General features: G+C 34.3%; 1 protein-coding gene across 1 annotated transcript in view; it reads left to right on the top strand.

Moving 5' to 3' along the window:
• The window catches only part of MALRD1 (MAM and LDL receptor class A domain containing 1), a gene marked incomplete at its 5' end in the record, with an annotated part of 672621 nt that overhangs the window by 512255 nt on the left and 138418 nt on the right, over nucleotides 1-21948 (top strand). Inside the window, one exon of the mRNA XM_079107637.1 lies at nucleotides 18069-18270. Coding sequence (XP_078963763.1) covers nucleotides 18069-18270 — 202 coding nt within the window. The remainder of the gene's footprint in view (nucleotides 1-18068; nucleotides 18271-21948) is intronic.

The following is a 21948-nucleotide window of genomic DNA, read 5'->3' as shown; positions in this document are numbered from 1 at the left end:
AACCATTTAACATATTCAAAGCTAAAGCAAGTTTTCTTTAACATTTTTATTTGGTGAAATCTATCAATTTTATATTCCTTATAGATTTAGACTTTAATGTCTTGCTTAGGAAGCCCTTTCCTGCCTTAGAATAACAAAATATTCTCATTTATTTTAGTTATTATAGAATTCTGATTTCTAGATTTAACTGATTAGTCATTTATAATGTTTTTTGTAAGAATGATAACAATCCAATCATTCCAAAACCATTGATTCCATTGTTTGTTCTCCCTATCAATATGACAGGTTTCCATTATGATTTGTTAAACTCATGTATGCATATGTCAGTTGATGAGAGAAAGATTGCTTCTCAGTTGGATACAGATATACATAGATGTATAAAGAGATGACAGAAACACAGAGATAGATTAAACCACATTTTCTTAATTTGTCTAGTCAGGAGGAAGGTGCTTTAAATTCCCAAACATAATTTTTGAAGTTTCTCTTTTGCTTTTATCAGTCTCAGCTTTTCATATGTCAAAACTATATTGTTGAATGCTTGACGATTCAGGACAGTTAGTCTGATTAGGGAGTTACAGTTTCCGCAATATTCTGTATCCCTCTTTATACTTTCTCTGGAAGTTCTATTTTTGCTGTTAATAATATGTGTTTCTTACTGTCTCTTCTGTAGTTTCCTTCACTTCTTAACCACCCTTCATTTATAACATGATAGTTGACTTTAGTTATATCAGTTATAAACTGTATATGACTGGATTTCTTAATACAATCTGAACTTCCAGGTTTCTTTAATAAATCAATTCAGCCCTCTCACAAATGTTGGGTTACTATTTCATCATAATATAGAACTATTTCTGGGTGTTTTATGTTTGTCTTTTATTTCACAACTCTCCTCCTATACAAGTGTTTTAGCTGGATTGATTAAATTTCCTTTGTTCTTCTTTATTCCCAGTGTTCAGAAGTTTGATTTTTTGTCTCTTTTTCTAAATCAGATCCATTTTTATCATCAATTTAAAATATTTACCCATTATCATTGAAGATTAATCACATGCTTCTTACCATTCCATCTCCCAAATAAAAGAAGGCCTCTGGCAAAATTTTACAGGTCTACCTATATGGCATTAAAATTGACTGGAAATTTAGATATGTTATAAATAATTTGTCTACTTTCTTGGCTACCATAGATCATAAAAATGCTTCAGACCTCACAGTATATTAACATTAAGTCAAACTGTACATTTTATAGATATCTTCCCTCATTAGTCTTTGTTGATTCCTATGTAGTCTACCATATTGGATTATTTTTGTTTGACATATTACTTTGTTAGGGTGACCAGAACAAAAATGTGCCACAGAGTGGGTGGCTTAAACAACAGAAATTTATTTCCTCACAGTTCTGGAAGCTTAAAGTCCAAGATCAAGGTGTCAACATACTTGATTTCTCCCAAGGCCTCCCTTGTCAACTTGTAAATGGCGACCTTCTCACCATGCCCTCACATGTTCTTTATGGAAGCACAACCCTAGTGTTCCTCCTGGGTTCAAATATTCTGTTCTAATGAGGACACCACTCAGATTTCAAGCTAGGAGTTTATAAATTTCTTTGGAAATTTGGTGGGCTCTCTTCATTTTTCACCTCAATTTGACTTCACTTTATTCAATTTTTGATTCACTTTTTGTATTTTATCTGTATCATTTGTGCTATTCAGTTTACTCCTTAGGTTTATCTGAACAATCATATTGTTAATTTCCAAGAACACTGAATGCTTTTCTTCCTTATCCACCTGTTAGATATGACTGACACCCACATCTTTCAAGGGAATAAACTACATTTTTTTCTTTATTTTCCAATTGTTTTTATTAGCAATCTTCCCAGATGTTCTGCATTTTGTCCAATTTAGTGTCTCCTTTTATAGTTTTCCTCAACTGTCTGGTTTCTCACCTTTGCTTCTCTATTCGTGTATGTATATGAAACTAAATTGAGTAGTGTTACTACATGTATTTTAGTTCCTTAGACCCTGTAAGAAATTTCATTTTCTGACTTTATGTCACACTGGTGTCAAAGAGGAGCTGTGTTTTTGGTAGGCTTGTGTTTATGAAGTGCCAATAACTCGCTGGTTGTTGAGGGAGGTACACATTCTTTGTGGCAATCACTGGGGACATTACCTCACTTCCCTGGTCCCAGGGCCCACTCTTGGAAACACCTGTGTTGGATCTGCACTTTTGCAATATTTACCCACCCTGTGTGTTCTGATTACAAATGCTAGAATCAGCGATTCTTAACACAGGATACTGACCTGGCTTCTTTGGGAATTCTTTGATTAATTACTATCTGGTAACTTAAGCACAGTTCTTTTTGTTGTCCCCATCTCTTCGAGTTATTCCAGAATTTTACTGAAAAAGTTCACCTGTTTTTGTTGTGTAGTCTTCTTTTACTTGTGGGTGTTTGCAAGTACTTCAGTTCTATTTTTGTGTATTTATCAAACAGTTTCCACTTTGCTTAAAACTTCCAGAAAGTTTGAATGTTTTTGCATGATGGTAGCTGTGCTGCTGATTTTCCAGGGCTTCTGGGGATTTATGTCATTATTTTTTCCTGTCTTCATAGTAGAACATTCCTGGGGAGTATAGGTAAGCCTCTGTTTTTGGTTAGGCGTAAGAACCAGAAACCATTTTCCAAATATTTTCAACTTTTGCAGAACACTCTGAAAGTGAAATAAATCCACCCAAAGGTCCATTTTCATTTCTACTTGATGTGTTGTACTTTAAATTTTCCTTCACTTGAAGGAGGGGTGTTTTGAAGGCATTTTGAAGATGGCCTACACAGGGATATTTCTAACTGGGAGAAATGTGCAAGTATTAGTCTAGTACCAAATAATGAGCAGGTTTTTCTGCTATGAAGAGGCATGTTGTCAGTGCTTTATTTGGATTTCCTCTAAATAGATTGTCTCTGTCTGAATATGTGGGGTTGATACTGGAGAGCCATCTCAGTTTCTACATGCATTGTAGCTATGCTTTCTCTGAGTTCTTCCTCCTTTGATACATCCGGTGATGCTTATAAACCAGATGATGTGCAAGAAATACTACCCAACTGGAACAAAGAAAACTTGTGTCAGAGACCCACCTTTTTAAGTCCCAAGGGTTGAACATTCAGAAAATTCCTAAACTCTCTGATTCTCATTTCCCTTGTTTACAATATTACTAGCAATATTTTTAAAGGAAAAAAGTTTCAAAAAACCTAAAATTGCACCTTATAATTATATTTTGAATCTTACAAAAAAGTGTTAGCTCCTCACAATGAAATTACCTAGTTAGTCTCTGATTAACAGGCTCACCCCACTAAATGAACCCCCCTTTCACAATAAGTGATTTATGTTCATCAATAACAATCACATGAATAATTTTTAAAAAGTAAATATACTTAGTGTTGATACAAACCATATACATCATTCTACATTAAGTCCCAAAGTAGACCTTTTGGGCAGATATTAGTAATACTTTCATTTAATAAAGAAGGAAATAGAAGTTTGAAAAGGTGACGTATTTTGGCCTAACACATCCAATTAGCAAGAGAATCTGTGTCTTAGCCCTTGAGCTGTTTGGTCTTGTTACTGCTGAGTAGATGAAACACAGTTGGAAAGTTATATGCTTTTTATTTTATTATTTTATTTGAATTATTTTTTTTTTTTTTGGTGCTGCTAAGATCAAACCAGGGCCTTGCCCATGCTAGCAAGCCTCTATCACTGAGCAGTAGCTCCAGCCCTGCTTTTTAAATATGATAGAGATTACCAGAATTTCCTCCCTATGCCACAAACACTTAAGAAAATTTGGGTAGTCCTTTACAATTTGGACAATTGCTTCACGTACATGTGAACTCATCTAATTGTCTTTGAAGTGTTAGAAAACAAATGGAATTTTCCATTTCCCATTTTTTAAATGAGAATGGCAAAGAAAAAAGGACAAGAGGGATCTGTTCCTTCAACCTTTTGTGACTGAGCCAACTCAGAGGATTCCCTTCTCATGCTGAGTGTTCCAAACTTTGTGTTTATGATCACTCATTCTCCTACTTAGAATGAATTCCTCTTTATATGTCATATTATATACCATAGCTTATGTACAACTAGCTCAATGATATCCAAAAACCAGAAAAGGAAGTCATGGTGGTATTTTATTGGAACAAGTATTTATTGGTAAGAACAGTAATAAGAGTATTACAAACTCTCACAGCAGTATCCGAATAATCCTGATATTTATAAGTAGATACGTTTCCTTTTCAAACATAATGATGAATTTGCTAGGGTAGAAAATGCTCAGGGAGAAACATGAGATTCTACTTCACTTAATTGACAGTGAGTGACATGATAAGTCATTTATTCCCTCTGGTTCCCTAGGAAATTTAGACTAGAAGGTCTCCAAGATCCTCCCCAACCCCAAAGTCCTTCAATCTATTCAATCCTTCACTTTCCTATTTCATTCTTTAATGCTTGGAGAGCACCTATTATGTGCCTAGCCATGGTCTTAGTGTTTAGACCATGTAAATAAATAAAACATACAAAACTCCCTGCCTTCTCTGTAACTAGGTTACAGTGGAGCAAACAGACAGTAGCTAGTAAATATAATACATAGATCATGGAGTGCAATTACAGACTATGAAACACAGTAAAGCAGAGTGAAATAACTGGATATGAGTTCATTTTCAAAACCATGGTCAGAGAGGGCCTCATCATGAATGTGAAACTCTGAATAAACACTCGGAGGAGGCAAGGAAATGAACCATGCAAATATGGAGTTGAGCACTGGATAATGTGTCTGACAGAGGAAAACAATGCAAAGCCCAGCCTGGAAGTGTTCCTAGGGTTCGTGAGTATGGACCAAGGAGGGAGAGAGCACAAAGCAGACACAGAGGAATGGAAAATGGGAGACAGAACTTAATGAAACTTTAAAAAATTTGTATGACTCTTACTTAGTAGATGCTTTCCATTATTTTATTTTCATTTTTAAAGCAAAAAAAAGGTTTATGCTATCATAAAGACATTCTTATTACTTGTGATTCTGGAACCCAAATCTATAAAAGCTATGACTGAGTTCTAATTGCCTCCTCTCATAGCTTCATGTGCCTGGCGCTTTGATAATTCTTGCCTGTGATCTTACAAAATTGCTTGGTCTTAACAGAGTTGGAGAATATGGTTGATATTGGCAAGGTTAGAGATGGCTTGCCACTGACTTTTAAAATATTCAAAATTCTAGAGAGAAAGCGGGGGGCGGGGGGCTCAAGGAGAAGGAGGAGGAATCAGTGGTTAATGTGTTTAGAGAACCAAGTGCTTATTTTAATAATTGCTTTAATTGATATTGAAATGGATGAGACATTTGTGTTTTTCCAACTAAGTAGGCAACTGGTTGAATCAAATAAAAAAAATGAAAGGAAAATTCAATATTGGTTCTCTCATTTTTGTACTGTGTATTTTTTAAATTAATTTTTTAAATTAATACACTTGATTTTTTAACAGTTTTAGGTCTATAAAAAAAAAAGTAGAAAGAACAAATGGTTCACATAAAATATATCTCCACATATTCCCTACCCCAGGCCTACCCAGTCTCTACTATTATTATCTTTATTGTGGTACATTGGTTGTAATTAAAGAGCTAATATTGATGCATTATTATTAAATAAAGTCTATAGTTCACAAAAGTTCACTCAGTGTTGTTCATTCCATGGCTTTTGACAAAAGTATAATTATGTATATCCACAATGTCATTCAGAATGATTTCAGTGCCCCAAAAATACGCTTTACTTCACCTATTCATACCTCCCTAGTCCAAAACCCTGGGAACTTTCTTTTTGTTAGTGTTGTCATGGATTTTCCTTTTCCTAAAGTCTTCTCAGATTGAATTGTTTCACTTAGAAATATGCATTTAAGCTTCCATATCTTTTTGTGGCTTGATAGCTCATTTCTTTTGTATTATTGAATAAGAATTCCATGAATGTAACATTTGTTTACTCACCTGTTCCAAGCCGTCTCGACTGTTCATAAGTTTAGACAATTGTAAATAAAGCTGTTATAAACATCTTTGTGCAGGATTTGTGTGGACATACATTTTTAACTCCCTTGGATACATTTCCAGTAGAACAACTACTAGATTCTGTGGTATTAGTTTTGTAAGAAACAGCTAAACAATCTTCAAAGTTGACTGTACTATATTTCGCATTCCCAGGAACAACACAGGAATGTTTCTGCTGCTCCACATTTTAGTAGACATTTTGTATTGTCAGGAATTTGAAAGGCCTTCCTAATATAAGCTTAGTGGTATCTCATTTTTTAAAAAAAGTTTGAAATTCCCTGATTACTATGATGGTGAACATTTGATTCTGTGTCTGTTTGCCATCTGAATATATTCTTTGGTGAGATGTGTATTCAGATCTTCCCATTTCTTTAAATTAGGATTGTATTATTTATTTTTGAGTTTTACAAGTTCTTTGTATATTTTAGATACAGTTGTTTAAGAGATATGTGTTATAAAATATTTCCACTGGTCTTTGGCTTGTCTCTTCATTTTCTGGTATCTTTAGTGCAACAGAAGTTTTAAATTTAATGAAATCCAACTTACTAATGTTTTATTTGTGGTACTCTATCTAAAAAGTCATCACAAAACCCCAGGTTACCTACATTATATTCTGTGTTATATTCTACAAGTTTTATAGTTTGCATTGATATTCACATCTATGAACAATTTTGAGTTAAACTTGATGAAACATAGATGGTCTGTGACCAGATTCTTTCTTTTGCTTTTCTTTTCTTTCTTTTTTTTTTTTTTTTTTTTTTTTTTTTTTACATTGAGTTTAGTTGTTTCCACTCTTTGTTGGAAAGATCACCCCTTCTCTGCTGGATTTTTATTGGAGATCAATTGACTACATTTGTGTGAGTCTGTTTCTGAGATTTCTGATCTGTTTCATTGACAATTTGTTTACCTTATTTATTACCAATGTTACACTGGCTCCTTCACTACAGCTTTCTCTGTGCTTTGCAGTTCTCTGAATTTGTTTTGACTCTATATCATGTTGGGTTTTCTGGGTCTTTTGTTTTTCCTTTACAAAATTTCGAATGAGTTTGTCAGTATCCTCTAAATAAACTGTGGGATTTTGACTGGGATTGAATTGACTAGATTATGAAGTTGGGAAGAAATTATATCTTGACCATTCTGAGTCTTCCTCATAAAATATCATCTACCCTTCTATTTATTTTTGTATTCTTTCAGCATTTTTTAATATTTACCATATATCATATATCAATTTTATTAGATTTATGCATACACTATCACATGTCATATACTGACATTTTGGTCAGTGACAGATTGTGTATACCACAGTGATCTCTTTAAGCATGTTATGGCCTAATGAACCCAGAGGTACTTTACCACTGAGGTATACCCCCAGGCCTTTTTATTTTTTATTTATTTTTTTTTAAATTTTGAGACAGGGTCTCATAATTGCTTAAAGCCTGGCTAAGCTGCTGAATCTGGCCTTGAACTTACGATGCTCCTGGTCAGCCTTCTGAGTTGCTGGGATGACAGGCACGCAGCACTGCCTGGCTCATTGCCTTTTTGTGTATGTTCCCTCTGTGATGTTTTCACAGCAACAAAATCACCTGACATGTTTCTCAGAATATATCCAACTTCTTAAGCAACACATAACTATATATTTCTTTCTGTTCTTTCTCTTTTTTATTTGCTGCTAATAAAAATAACTTTGTTTTAAATTAAATTCCAGTTGTTCCTTGTTCATACAAAAGAAAGTCAATTAACTCCTGTATGTTAACCCTGGGCTTATTAGTTCCCAGAGATTTTTTTGTTCTTGATTTGGAGGATTTTTTAGATAGTCATATCATCTGAAAAGAAGGTTTTATTTCTTCATCATCAGTACACATTTTCTTCTGGTATTATGTCATCAAGGTCTTCTAGTACAATGTCAAGTGGGAATAGTGAGAGTGAACATCCTTGCTTGTTCTTGATTATGGTGGGAAGTTGTTCAGTTTTTCACTATTAAGAAAGATATGACTCTGGATATTAATGCACAGTATGAGGAGCAGATGGCAAAGATTTTCTCTCATTCTGTAACAACCACTTTAGAAAGCAGTATGGAGATTCCTCAAAAAGCTAGAAATGGAACCGCTCTATGACTCATCTAAACCATTCCTCAGTATATATCCAGAAGATTTTAACTCAGCAGACTACATTGATGCAGCCACATCAATGTTTAGAGCAGTACAATTCACAATACGAAGCCATCCTTCAACAGACGAATGGATGAAGAAAATGTGGTATATGTCTACAATGGAGTATTGCTCAGTCACAAAGAAGAATGACATTATGACATTTGCCAGTAAATGGATGTAACTGGAGAGTATCTTGCTCAGTGAAATTAGCCAGTCCCCCAAAATCAAAAGTCATATGTTTTCTCTGATATGCTGAAGCTAATCCAAAATGGGGGACAGGATTAAAAAAAGGAAGAAAGATGAATGGGGTAGTCAAAAAGGATTGAAGAGGAGGGAGAAGGAATGGGATAAGGAAAGAACAGTGGAGAGAATTGGACCTAATTTTCCTATGTACATATATGAAAGTACCACAATGAATCTCATCATCATATATACCCACAAGACACTAATTAAAAAAAAAAAAAACTAAGTAAAAAGCAGAAAGATTAGTAGAGTAGAGGGAAGGGAACAGGGGGTGGGAGGAGGGTAAGGAAAGGGAAAGTACAGGGGACTGAATTAGAACAAATTATATTCCATGCTTTTATGATTTTGTCAAAATGTATCCTAATATTATACATAACTAAAAAATAATAAAAGAGAAAGATGGTAGTTATAGGTTCTTTGTATATGTCCTTTATCAAGCTGAAGAAATTTCTTTCTATCCTAGCTTCAAAAAGTTGGGGTCATGAATGGGTGTTGGTTTTTCATCTTATTTTCTCTGCATGTTTTGATATCAATTTTTTTCCATAGTCTGTTGGTATGATAGATTGCATTAATTGATTCGTGAAGATTTACCAACTTAGCATCCTTGGAATGAATCCTGCCTGGTTGTGATATACAATTCTTTTTTACATTGTTAGATTTAATTGTTTTGTAGTTTTGCATCTATATTCATGAGAGATATTGGAGCACAGTTTGCCATCTCTAGTACTATCTTGAGTTTTACTATTGTTTTGGAAGTTTTTAAATAATTCAACTTCTTTAATAGAAATGTTCCAATACAGATTAACTATTTTTGTGTGTGTTTTGGTAAACTTTCCTTTTGAAAAATTTAGATCTTTCTGTTTCCTATATCCATTATGTCTAGTTGATCAAACTTGTGACATAGACTTGGTAATAATAACCCTTTGTTATCCTTTTAATATTTATAGGATTAGTAGTGATGACTCCTCTTTCATTTCTTTTTTTTTTTTTAATTTTATTGTAAACAAATGGGATACATGTTGCCTCTCTGTTTGTACATGGCGCAAAGGCATACCATTTGTGTAATCATAAATCCACATACAGTAATGTTGTTTGATTCATTCTGTTATTTTTTCCCCTTCCCCCCCACCCCTCCCACCTCTCTTTACCCTCTATACAGTACTTTCTTCCTCCATACTTGCCCCCCTCCCTAACCCTAACTCTAACCCTAACACTAACCCTTCCCTCCCCCCCATTATGTGTCATCCTCCACTTATTAGCGATATCATTCGTCCCTTGTCTTTTTGAGATTGGCTTATCTCACTTAGCATGATATTCTCCAATTTCATCCATTTGCCTGCAAATGCCATAATTTTGTCATTCTTTATGGCTGAGTAATATTCCATTGTGTATATATACCACAGTTTCTTTATCCACTCGTCAATTGAAGGGCATCTAGGTTGGTTCCATAGTCTGGCTATTGTGAATTGAGCAGCTATGAACATTGATGTGGCTGTATCTCTGTAGTATGCTGATTTTAGATCCTTTGGGTATAGGCCAAGGAGTGGGATAGCTGGGTCAAATGGAGGGTCCATTCCAAGTTTTCTAAGGAATCTCCACACTGCTTTCCAGAGTGGCTGCACTAATTTGCAGCCCCACCAGCAATGTATGAGTGTACCTTTCTCCCCACATCCTCGCCAACACCTGTTCCTTGTATTTTTGATAATCGCCATTCTAATTGGGGTGAGATGGAATCTTAGGGTGGTTTTGATTTGCATTTCTCTTATTACTAGAGATGTTGAACATTTTTTCATATGTTTATTGATTGCTTGTACATTTTCTTCTGTGAAGTGTCTGTTCATTTCCTTAGCCCATTTGTCGATTGGATTATTTGTATTCTTGGTGTAGAGTTTTTTGAGTTCTTTATAGATTCTGGAGATTAGTGCTCTATCTGAAGTATGATTGGCAAAGATATTCTCCCACTCTGTAGGCTCTTTCTTCACATTACTGATAGTTTCCTTTGCTGAGAGAAAGCTTTTTAGTTTGAATCTATCCCAGTTATTGATTCTTGCTTTTATTTCTTGTGCTATGGGAGTCCTGTTGAGGAAGTCTGGTCCTAGGCCGACATGTTGAAGATCGGGACCTACTTTTTCTTCTATAATCTGCAGAGTCTCTGGTCTGATTCCAAGGTCCTTAATCCATTTTGAGTTGAGTTTTGTGCAGGGTGAGAGATATGGGTTTAGTCTCATTCTGTTGCATATGGATTTCCAATTCTCCCAGCACCATTTGTTGAAGAGGCTATCTTTTCTCCATTGCATATTTTTGGCGCCTTTGTCTAGTATTAGAAAGTTGTATTTATTTGGGTTTGTGTCCGTGTCCTCTATTCTGTACCATTGATCTACCTGTCTATTTTGGTACCAGTACCATGCCGTCTTTGTTACTATTGCTTTGTAATAAAGTTGAAGTTCGGGTATTGCGATACCCCCTGCTTCATTTTTCCTGAGAAGGATTGCTTTAGCTATTCTGGGTTTCTTATTCTTCCAGATGAATTTCATGATTGCTTGCTCTATTTCTGTAAGGTACGTCATTGGGATTTTAATTGGGATTGCATTGAATCTGTATAGCACTTTTGGTAGTATGGCCATTTTGACAATATTAATTCGGCCTATCCAAGAACATGGGAGATCTTTCCATCTTCTAAGGTTTTCTTCGATTTCTTTCTTTAGTGTTCTGTAGTTCTCATTGTAGAGGTCTTTTACCTCTTTTGTGAGATTGATTCCCAAGTATTTTATTTTTTTCGATGCTATGGTGAATGGGGTAGTTTTCATAATTTCTCTTTCTAAGGATTCCTCACTTATGTATAAAAATGCATTGGATTTATGAGCATTGATCTTGTAACCTGCCACTTTACTGAATTCACTTATGAGTTCTAACAGTTTTCTGGTGGAATTTCCTGGTTCCTCTAAGTATATAATCATATCATCCGCAAATAGGGATAGTTTGAGTTCTTCTTTTCCTATTCGTATTCCTTTAATTTCCTTGGTCTGTCTAATTGCTCTGGCTAGAGTCTCAAGAACGATGTTGAATAGAAGTGGTGAAAGAGGGCATCCCTGTCTTGTTCCAGTTTTTAGGGGGAATGCTTTCAGTTTTTCACCGTTTAGAATGATATTAGCCATGGGCTTAGCATAGATGGCCTTTACAATGTTAAGGAATGTTCCCACTATCCCTATTTTTTCTAGTGTTTTGAGCATGAAGGGGTGTTGTATTTTATCAAATGCTTTTTCTGCATCTATTGAAATAATCATGTGGTTCTTGACTTTAAGTCTATTGATATGGTGAATTACATTTATTGATTTCCGGATGTTGAACCAACCTTGCATCCCTGGGATAAAACCCACTTGATCGTGGTGCACTCATTTCTGATATCAACAATTGGTGGATTCTCTTTTTTCAAAAGCAGTCTAGCTAGAGGTTTAGCAATGACCTTCTCAAAGAACTAGCTTAGATTGTGAAATTTACATAATAATTGAGGTCATAATTTAGATCTTTTTGTTTACTGTACACATTCAATGCTATAAAATTTCCCCTAAACACTATTTCATTTCATCCCACAAAATTTGATTACTGTATTTTCAATTTTTTGAAATATCTTTTAATTTCGCCTGAAACTTTTTTGACGCTTGTTCTACTAAGAAGTATGGTGAAAAAATCTCAAAGATTTTAGAATGCTTCAGCTAGCTTCCTGTTATCGATTTTGAGATTAATTTGGTAATGTAAGAGCAAATGTCATATGATTTCTGCTCTTTTAAATTTGCTACCATGTGTTTTACGACCCAGAATATCATCATCTCAGTGACTGTCATATGTGTGCTTGAGAAGAATGTGTCTGTTGCCCTTTGAACTGTCAATTATTGATAAAGTGTTGAATTCTGCAACTGTATAATAATAGATTGGTTTATTGCTCCTTGCAGTTCTATGACATTTGGCCTAAGTATTTGGTGCTCTGTTGTTAGATGCATATATATTATGAATTATCATGTCATTTTGGAGAATCGACCCATTTAAAATCATATAATGTTATCTCAGTCCTTTGGGGGCTGCAATAACAAAGTACCTTATACTGGGTAATTTTAAACAGCTCGAATGTGTTTCTTGCACTGTATTAACATAGTCAAAGGTCTGCCTAAACTCACTGCATGTATCTTTCATAGGGGCTTTAATCCCACTGACAAAGTTAGATCCCTCAGACCTCTTCACCTCCCCACCTCTTACTACCATCACCTTGGGGATTGTTTCAATGCATGAATTTGGGAGAAGGACACAAACATTCAGTCTATAGCAAATTCTTCATTATTCCCTGATATTTTTCCTTTCTCTAACGTCTACTTTGCCCCAAATTAATAAAACTTCTCTAGGTTCCTTTGATTGGCATTAGCATAGTACATCTTTATCCCAAGACTTTAGATCTATATTTAATATGGATTTCTTCTAGACAGCCTATAGTTAGGTCTTATTTTTTAACTCTACTCTGAAAAATATCTTCTTTTAATTGCTTAATTTTCATTTAAAATGATTGTTGATTTCCTTAACTACTTTCCTTCTTTTCCTGCCAGAAACTTGAGGTTTTTTGGTTGTTTTGTTTTGTTTTTTCCTCCTGATCTTCATTGTGAGAATCTGGTAGGACTCATGGAAGTAAAATTCACTAAGTGTGGGGTTTCCCTAAGAATTCACCCCTAGAATATTTAACTTTCAAGCTTGTCTACACTGAACCTCCAATACTTCATCAATTGCAATTTAGATGTTTCTACCCTATGCAAATGCTTATAAGGGTATCTGCCCTGAGCTTCTGTTCAGATCATTGTGATTCAATGTGTCTGTCTCACTCATTCTCCAGGTTTAGAGGCATTGGTTTTCTCTGCAGCCTCAAGTCTCTGAGTTTCTAAGAACTGTTGATTTTCAGATTATTCAGCTTTTTGTTTGTTTTTTTCCTTGTTATGAAAACCGAAGTGACAATTTCCAAGCCCTTTGCCTGCTGGACCAAACATTTCATGTTTGTGCTCTATAGGTTTAATGAATTGTTTAATCTCTATTTCTTGAATTCCAGAACTGTAGAGCACAATTAACTTAGTCACATATGAATTGAGGTTCATATAAAGTGAATGGGCTAATTTTATTAATATGGGCAGCATTATTAATATTTCTGTACTTTATCCATTTATTTTAAAAACATAGGATCTCTTACTTTTTTAGAGAAATTTCCCTTTTCTGTTATTTTTTGATGTTTTCTTTCTTCCCATATAAAATTCGTGTATTTGCAAATGAAACCATGTGAAACTATGATCTTCTAAGGATGAAGCTGGAGTTCAGTTCATTGCTTTGCCCTGTCAGTGGTGATTAAAGAGTAGAGCCCTAGCAGAACAGCTGAGAGCAGCTGGGGGCCACATAAAGTCAGATTTTCCTCTCACCGATGCATTTCATACATTAGTTTTAATGAGCTTAATATTTAATGAAATGGATGAAGTATTTCTTATATCCTGAGGTGTCCACTCAGAAAATCCAGGTCAGTGCCAGTGACCCACCTTCAATGTCACAGCCTCCTGGAGTTTCTGAATAGCTGCAGGAGAGGAACTACTAATCAGTTCTTCTCAAACCTTCACCTTGGCCACCTAAATACATGGATATTGCTGAGTAGCTGGTCTCTAATATCCCTCCTGTTCTGGAAATTAACTATTAATGCTTTTATGTTTTATTACCTCTTCATATCTGTCAAATGCTTTCCTTCAAAGAATATCTCTGAATAAATGCTGAGAAGTCGCTTTGTCAAAAAAAAAATCTTAAATTTAATTGGAAATATAATATTTGTAGTTAGATGACCACATTATTTTCTCCTGTTTTGACTTAGTATATTTTCTTTCAATTTTTTCCTGAACCACCTTATAAGTAGTTACTTTGTTTATAATATTTGAATACATATAACTTTATTACAGCATAAGGTTTATTATCATTTAGTACCTTATATATTCCTTGATGCTGTGTTATTTCTAAAATGAGCATAAAAACTGTTACTTTACAATACATAATAATTAACCATTCATATATTATTGGGCCCATATTCAACCAGAATTTAAAATATCCAGGTAAACTCATCCAGAAATTGATTTTTTTAGAAAGCTAGTTCAAATAAAAAACTATTACTGTGACATGAATTGACTTTACAGTAAAATTTATTTATTCAAATGTGAAATCAGAAACAAATCAAGTTAGAATCAATCATTTTTCAAGAATATTAGCCATTTTGCTCAAAGTAATAGATTTTTAAAAGTTACTAAAAATAAATCTTTTTTGAAAGTTATCATGAAAAATATCCCTCAGAATACAATAAATGTTATTGCCATTGGAAGACAGAAATACACATTATAACTTTAGCCTTTCCTGTACTTCCCATAAGTGATAATGAATAAGCAGCATTATGTGGAGTTCTTAAACAATAGTCCTAATTTTTCTATTGGCACTATGCCTACAGAAACACTTAGCAAAGAATTGTTTAATTTAACACATTGATGAATTGTAAATATAGGTTACTGTTAAAGTAACTGATTATCCTGTGAAAATTTTCGTTGAGCTAAATTAGGTGAACCAACTTAGTACAGTTGACCAGAATTAATTTAGAGTAATGGTATGGTCAAACAATGGGATTAGAAATGTGGACACTTGTTCGAGAGTTTAATGCTCATGATTGGAACAGGGGTCCTGATGGAGTTCTGAGAAGTAGAGGGAGAAGACAATGGAAAGAAATGTATTTAGAAAGAGCACATAAGATAGAGTGAGAACTGAAAAACTGGATGCAAAGAGAAAAATAAATCGTAAAAATAGTAGAAATAAGCACATTAATACATAAAATACATATATGCTATACTTAGGGGAAACAGAAAGCACGGGGTTACATGTTCATTTAGTTTCATTTTCTACATTGAGTTTTTTCAGAAAAAGGCATTAAAAAGTGAAAATAATGAATTCATTCCTTTTCAAATCTTTTTGATATAACCAGGATTTATGCAAGAAAAAAAATAAAAGCTCACTTTAGTTAGATTCTGTTCAGTGGCCCCATTATCTCTGAATTGAATCGAAAACTTCATTTCTTCTAATTTTTAAGAAATAGAAAACAAATGGATGAATTTAAAGACTCTTGGAAATGTGTTCTCCATTGGGAGACCTGGAATAGTCAACAGACCCAAATTCCTTTCACCGTGAATCTTAACTTATTTCATTAAGTGAAGTATCAATACAAAAATTGACTTCTGCTTGGCAAGTATCTGCTCTCTCAAGATGTTCAGCTTATTATAGTATTAAATCTCACATTTCAGATTTCCAAACTTCAGGGAAGTTTTCAATTTTTACTTAGTCTTTGAAAATCTGTGTGTGTATGTGCGTGTGTGTGAGAGTGTTTAAATTCTTTATTCTGTGACAATTTAATTTCAAAGGAGAGATTCTTAGCTTGTCAATACATGACAGAACTTAAAAATATAGAATACCGCCCAGAGGAGATTTATAATTTCGAATGATTTCTTTGGATGTCTTAAGGACAGAGGGACCATCTTGCTCCTTCCCCTTTGCTTTCCCCTTGTGCAAGGAATCACCTATCACCTTGGATGAAATCCATGGACAGGGTTGGGAGATGGAGATCAATAGGCAGGAAGGGATGCAGCGGATAGGGTCTGCCAGCCCCTGCAGCATGAATATGTCGGGGTGTCATCGAGGTCTATTGTGGGGGCGCATGATGTCAAGAGGCAATATTGAATGTTAGCTCGTCTCACTAAGGGCAATATCAATATAAAAAGTGATTTTTGCATGTCAAATAACTACTCTTTCTAGATGTTCAATTTGATTATTATAGTGTTAAAGTCTCATGTTTCAGGCTTCTAAACTTTGGGCAAGTTTTTCAATTTTTTACTTAGTCTTTCAAAATCTTGATTTATTTTGATTTTGTTTAACTTCCGTCAACAATTGGATTTAGGTCTTGATCTTAGATTTTTATACTGATCGCCATTAGCAACATGCTTAATTTCTGGGAAGATTTTCTGGGGATATTTGATAATTCCTGGCACTATTTCTGGAATGTCAATTTAATTTCATCGCATGTAATAAAATGAGTGGTATTATTTTGGATAAATTTTAGAAGATATACTACCTATATACAAATTTTGACACTAAGAAAAAAGGGAAAAAGTATGTTTTGTGAAAAATTTTTTCAGTGGGTAAGAAGGTTATTGGAAAAAACAGTATAGCAATAGAAGAAAATTGCTATTTACATGTTTTCTTTTCTCTGGTTCTTATTTTTCCCATGAAAGAAAGGGTTATATAAATGATTGTTGAAGTACATTACAAGCATATAGAGACAAAATAATTCAATATTTTATATATATGTATAAAAAAATATATATATATAGTCTTAGCAACCAACTGAGGAAATAACTAAAATTTCAGTACAGGAGAATATAGAAAATATCTTGAACTAAGGTTGTTGCTCAATCGTAGACTGTAGCATGCATGAGGCTATGCCTTCAATCCCTAGCACTGCAAAAAGAAAAATGTATGTATATATACAGATATATGCAGATATATAGATATACATACATGTGTATATGTATGTACATATATATGTATATTTGCAGATACCTATACATACATATATATGTATTGAAAAGATACATATACATTTTATATATATACATATGTATATTTACACACACATATAATATGTGTATCTTTCAATCTTACCTTTTTCTTATTGTTTACAGAATTTGTTAAAGAATTTTAAAGTGGTATTTTTTGTTTGATTTATTCTGAATTATTTTCATTGTTAGAAATTACTAGAACTTAATATGGTTGTTGGTTTCAAAGCTAATTCTATTTATATTTCACTTTTTTATGTGTTGCATTTATTGATCCTTTAATTTTAGTGCTGAATATTGATGTTAGTTAGTCCAGGAAGATTTTTCTACCTGTTAAATGTTAAATATTTTCTACATATTACTTTGATTTCTGTAATGACTTGTATGATCTCATATGCAGTTATAGTGAGGGTCCTCTTTTTCTAAAGTCTAACATAGATGAAATCCCTTAGCAATGACATATTCTAGTTCTATATCTCTACTAACTTTTTGGATTCTTAAGATGGTCTTGGTTTTGACCATGTCTAAAATGGTATATGGAAATTGGTATGACAAAATCAAATATAATATAATATACATTGCTCACTATATAACCCACAGTTTCTATAGATAGAAAAAAGTGTATTCAAGTTGGGCACACATGCAATCCCAGTGGCTCAGGAGGCTGAGGTAGGAGGATCACGGTTCAAAGCCAGCCTCAGCAAAAGTGAGGCACCAAGCAACTCAGTGAGACCCTATCTCTAAATAAAATACAAAATAGGACTGGGGATGTAGCTCAGTGGTTGAGTGCCCCTGAGTTCAATGCTCGGTACCTCCCCTAATAAAAGAAAAGAAAATACTGTAATCAATGAATTAAGCTTTCACACTGATAGTCGTCATTCTTTCATTTATCAATTAGCTGGATGCCCAGCTGTCTCTAACAACCAATTATGAAGAGTTGTGGGTTTTATTCTGATTGTTATTATGTTTTTAGGTATATATCATTGAGAAATCAGGACTAAACATCCTTGTATGGTCAGTGATTGGAAATAAAAGAACTGGATGGATGTATGCACATGTACCTCTCTCCAGTAACAGTCCATTTAAGGTGGCATTTGAAGCTGATTTGGGTGGAAATGAGAATATCTTTATTGCCCTTGATGACATCTCCTTCACCCCACAGTGTGCATCTGGAGGTAAGTGATTCCTTCAGAAAGTAGAGTTATTTGTCAATTCAGAGGAATGTATTTCCAAGTCATCCTACTTGTACATTGAAGATGTAGATGTAGTAAGAGTTAAAGACTTTGTTCTAATCGACTTTGCCATAAAATTTTCAAAGTAATTATAACACTCACACTTGATTATGTGAATAGCAACACTAACATCAACCTCAGTGTAAACTGATTCTTCCCCCATATGTTATAGAACAGAGTTTACTGTAAAGAGATTCAAAAAAATAAAACACCACCCGCACCAAGACTTTTGGCATGAAATCATACACACCTTCTCTTTGCCACTTTATATCATAGATGTACCTCTTCCAAGCCTCCTCCTCTCATTCTAAATACAGCATCTCAGGGCAGTTTCTATAGCAAGGCTGCATTGGTGAGTCAGCCAGATATTTTTAGAAAATCTTAAATCACATCAGTGGTTCTCAAAGTGGGGTACAGAAATCCCCCATAATAATGTGCCAGAGAGTATGAAATATCACCAAAGAAACAACTTCATTGGGTTTACTTGAAGATTTGGGGAGAACACTTAATGTGTTATCTGACATGTGAAGTATACTCACAGGAGCTATAGAGTAGAATGTCAAAGGTAGATGAAACAACTTGAAAGAAATATTGGTCCTGTAGCACTAGCATGAATACCTCATCCCTGATTTGTGATAGTATCATGGAAAATTCTGAGAGCGTTAAATAGATAATTCATACTTTGAAAAATTATGTCATAGACTAGGCAGAATTAATAATATCTTGATGGATATGAAAGGTATAAACAGTGTGAGACATAAACAATACAAGCACATATTGACAAGTGTAGAGAAATAATAAAGAATATATGAAACCAATTTTAATAAGCCATCTTTAAAAAAAATACCAATCTCTGAAACCTGAAAGAGCATACAAAATATAATAATATATATCACTGAGAAATGGAAATGTGAATGATATTTATTTTCTTGTTTTTATTTTATTTTTAAATGTCTGTTTAGAATTGTATTTTTTAATTGCATAAAATAATAGTATTACTTTATAAAATGAGGTCAAAAGGTAATGGTAAGTATAATTAAAAGTTACATGTTTTGGACAATCATTGTTTTACTTATTTTTATTATTAATTATTTTTTGAGTTTCTGGGTATCTAACCTAGGGTGTGCTAGGTATTATGGTTTAGATATTAGATATCACCTGAAAACTAATGTGTGTGAGACAAATGCAACAACATTCAGAGGTGAAATGATGGTGTTATGAGAACCTTAGCACAATCAGTGAATTAATCCCCGAAGATGGGGATTAAATGAGTGGTAACCGAAGGTGGGTAGGGTGTGGCTGGAGGAGATATGTCCCTAGGGACATATCTTTGAAGTATATATTTTGTATCTGGCTAGTGGATTCTCTCTCTGCTTCCTGGTAATGTCCTGAGCTGCTTGCCTCCACCACAATCTTCCACCAAGATGTTCAGCCTCATCATGAACCCCAAGGAATAGAGTCTGTTATTGATAGACTGAGATCTCTGAAATAGTGAGCCCCCAAATAAACTTTTCCTCCTCTAATTGTTCTTGTCAGGTCTTTTGGTCACAGCAATAAAAAAAAAGCTGACTAAAACACTAGGCAAGCACTCTATCACTGAGCTGCATCCCCAGACCACAATCATTGTCTTAATCTTTCCTTAAATGAAATTATTAGAATTAATATGGGAAACCAATGCATTGATGGTTTTAGTTTGAATCCTGTATTTTTCAAAGAGCTATTCCAATTAATAATTACCCTTCTTTCTGAAGCTCTGGAAAGTGTGAAAACGGATTACACTTCAGCCCTTTTTACTTGCCAGGGTTAACAGCAGGCAAATTAAACCTCATGGAAGATTTATTCTTCGAGTAGTTCAGGCATTTGATTATTCTATCATGTAGTGGGACAAAAGTCCTTGTACTATGTGAGCATGAGTCTTCTAGCATAATTTTACCTTTCCAGAAAACAGCCAACAAACTCATACGGAACTTTTGAAGACTTTAAAGAAAGCAGAAATAAAACAGTTATATATGCCTCAAAAAACATTGGTTAAACTGACCTTGAAAGTATTAGTACAATGTCACGTTCTAGTAATTTTAGATAAATAAAGCATTATTTTGCATAAAATATAAAATAGATAAAATTTTAATAAACTCTGAAATTTCTATTTTATTAATTGAAACTTCCCAAAATGGAATACAGTTTTCCACTGAAATATAGTTGAAAAATTTAAACACTCTGATAATAAGAACCTGTCAAAATGAATGCTTATTGAACAAAGCAAAAGAAGAAAGTATAGATTTTTTTCCAGTATTCATTTATGTGTACATGGAAATTTCTCTACCATCAAAACTACTTTCTTTGTCCATCTTTCTTTAGTTAACTCAGTCAAGAAAAACCTTGATTTTCTTCAGATCTTATAACATCCAGGTACATAAGTTTAACAGAGCAGCATTTTCCTCATGCTCAGATTAACATTCTAAGTTTAAAAATGACTAACTTTCAACTTCATACTAGGTTCTTGTTTTCCTCACTATAAACACACACACACACACACACACACACACACACACACACACACACACACACGGAAGGAGCATTGATCACTCGTTACCTGCAGTCCTTCCCATTTAGAACATTGCTGTACAAACAGCAGCCCCCACACACCACATTATCCCTTCTCTTTCTTCCTTTAATCACTTTAGGTTTCCCTGGGCAACATTTTGTAAATGAGACAGACTCCATGCAGTAAACTATCTCCAGTAATTCTGAGTCAGCAGAAGAATGCATTTATTTTCATAGAGTCTGCTTTCTGTATGTGAGTTTCCAAGAATAGAAGGTAATTTTTTTTTCTGTCACTTAAAATAAGGAATATTACATTTGTCCCCAGGATGAAAAAACATTTCACAAGGCTGGGGGGATATTGAAACTTTTAAAACTATGTAGGAAGTTTTAAAGTCTCCAAAGCAGCAATGGGTTCTGAAATACTTAAGACAAATTTATCCAGTTTTGACTAATAAGGAGGCGAATACCAAAAGACATAAGCGAGGTGTGAACCACAGGTAGGAATCAGATTATTTCCACATAGAAGTGTGCTCTTCTGCTATGTTGAATGATGTGTTCCCTCAAATCCCTATCTGTATTTGTCAGCTTTCTGTCACTGTGACTAAAATGCTGACATAAATGACTTAAAAGAGGAAAGATGTATTTTGGCTCATGGTTTCAGAGGTTTCAGTCCTTGGTTGGCTGGCTCCTTGCTTTGGGTCTTAGGTGAGGCAGAACATCATGGTGGAATGATGTAGAAGAGCAAAGCCACTCAGCCAATGGCAGCCAGGGAACAGATAAAGAGGGAGAGAAAGGGAGCAGGGAAAAAAATGTCCCTCTATAGTAGCCCCAAGTGACCTACTTCTTCCAACTGTGCTCCATCTCCTAAAGTTTCCACCACTGCACATCGATGTCATAAAATTATTCAAATTATTAATCCATCAATGAATTAGTCCACTGATGAAGTCAGAGCCCTTATAATACATTTACTTCCCAAGATTCCCACCTCGGAACATTGCTGCATTGGGGAACAAGCAACATGTGAGATTTGGAGAATATTCCAGATCCATATCATAACAATGGCCTGTCCAGGACCTC

The sequence above is a fragment of the Sciurus vulgaris genome (assembly GCF_902686455.1).
Source record: "Sciurus vulgaris genome assembly, chromosome: 12".
Classification (NCBI taxonomy): Eukaryota; Metazoa; Chordata; class Mammalia; order Rodentia; family Sciuridae; genus Sciurus; species Sciurus vulgaris.
Note: the sequence above shows the minus strand (reverse complement) of the source record. Positions and strands in the feature narration are given on the sequence as shown.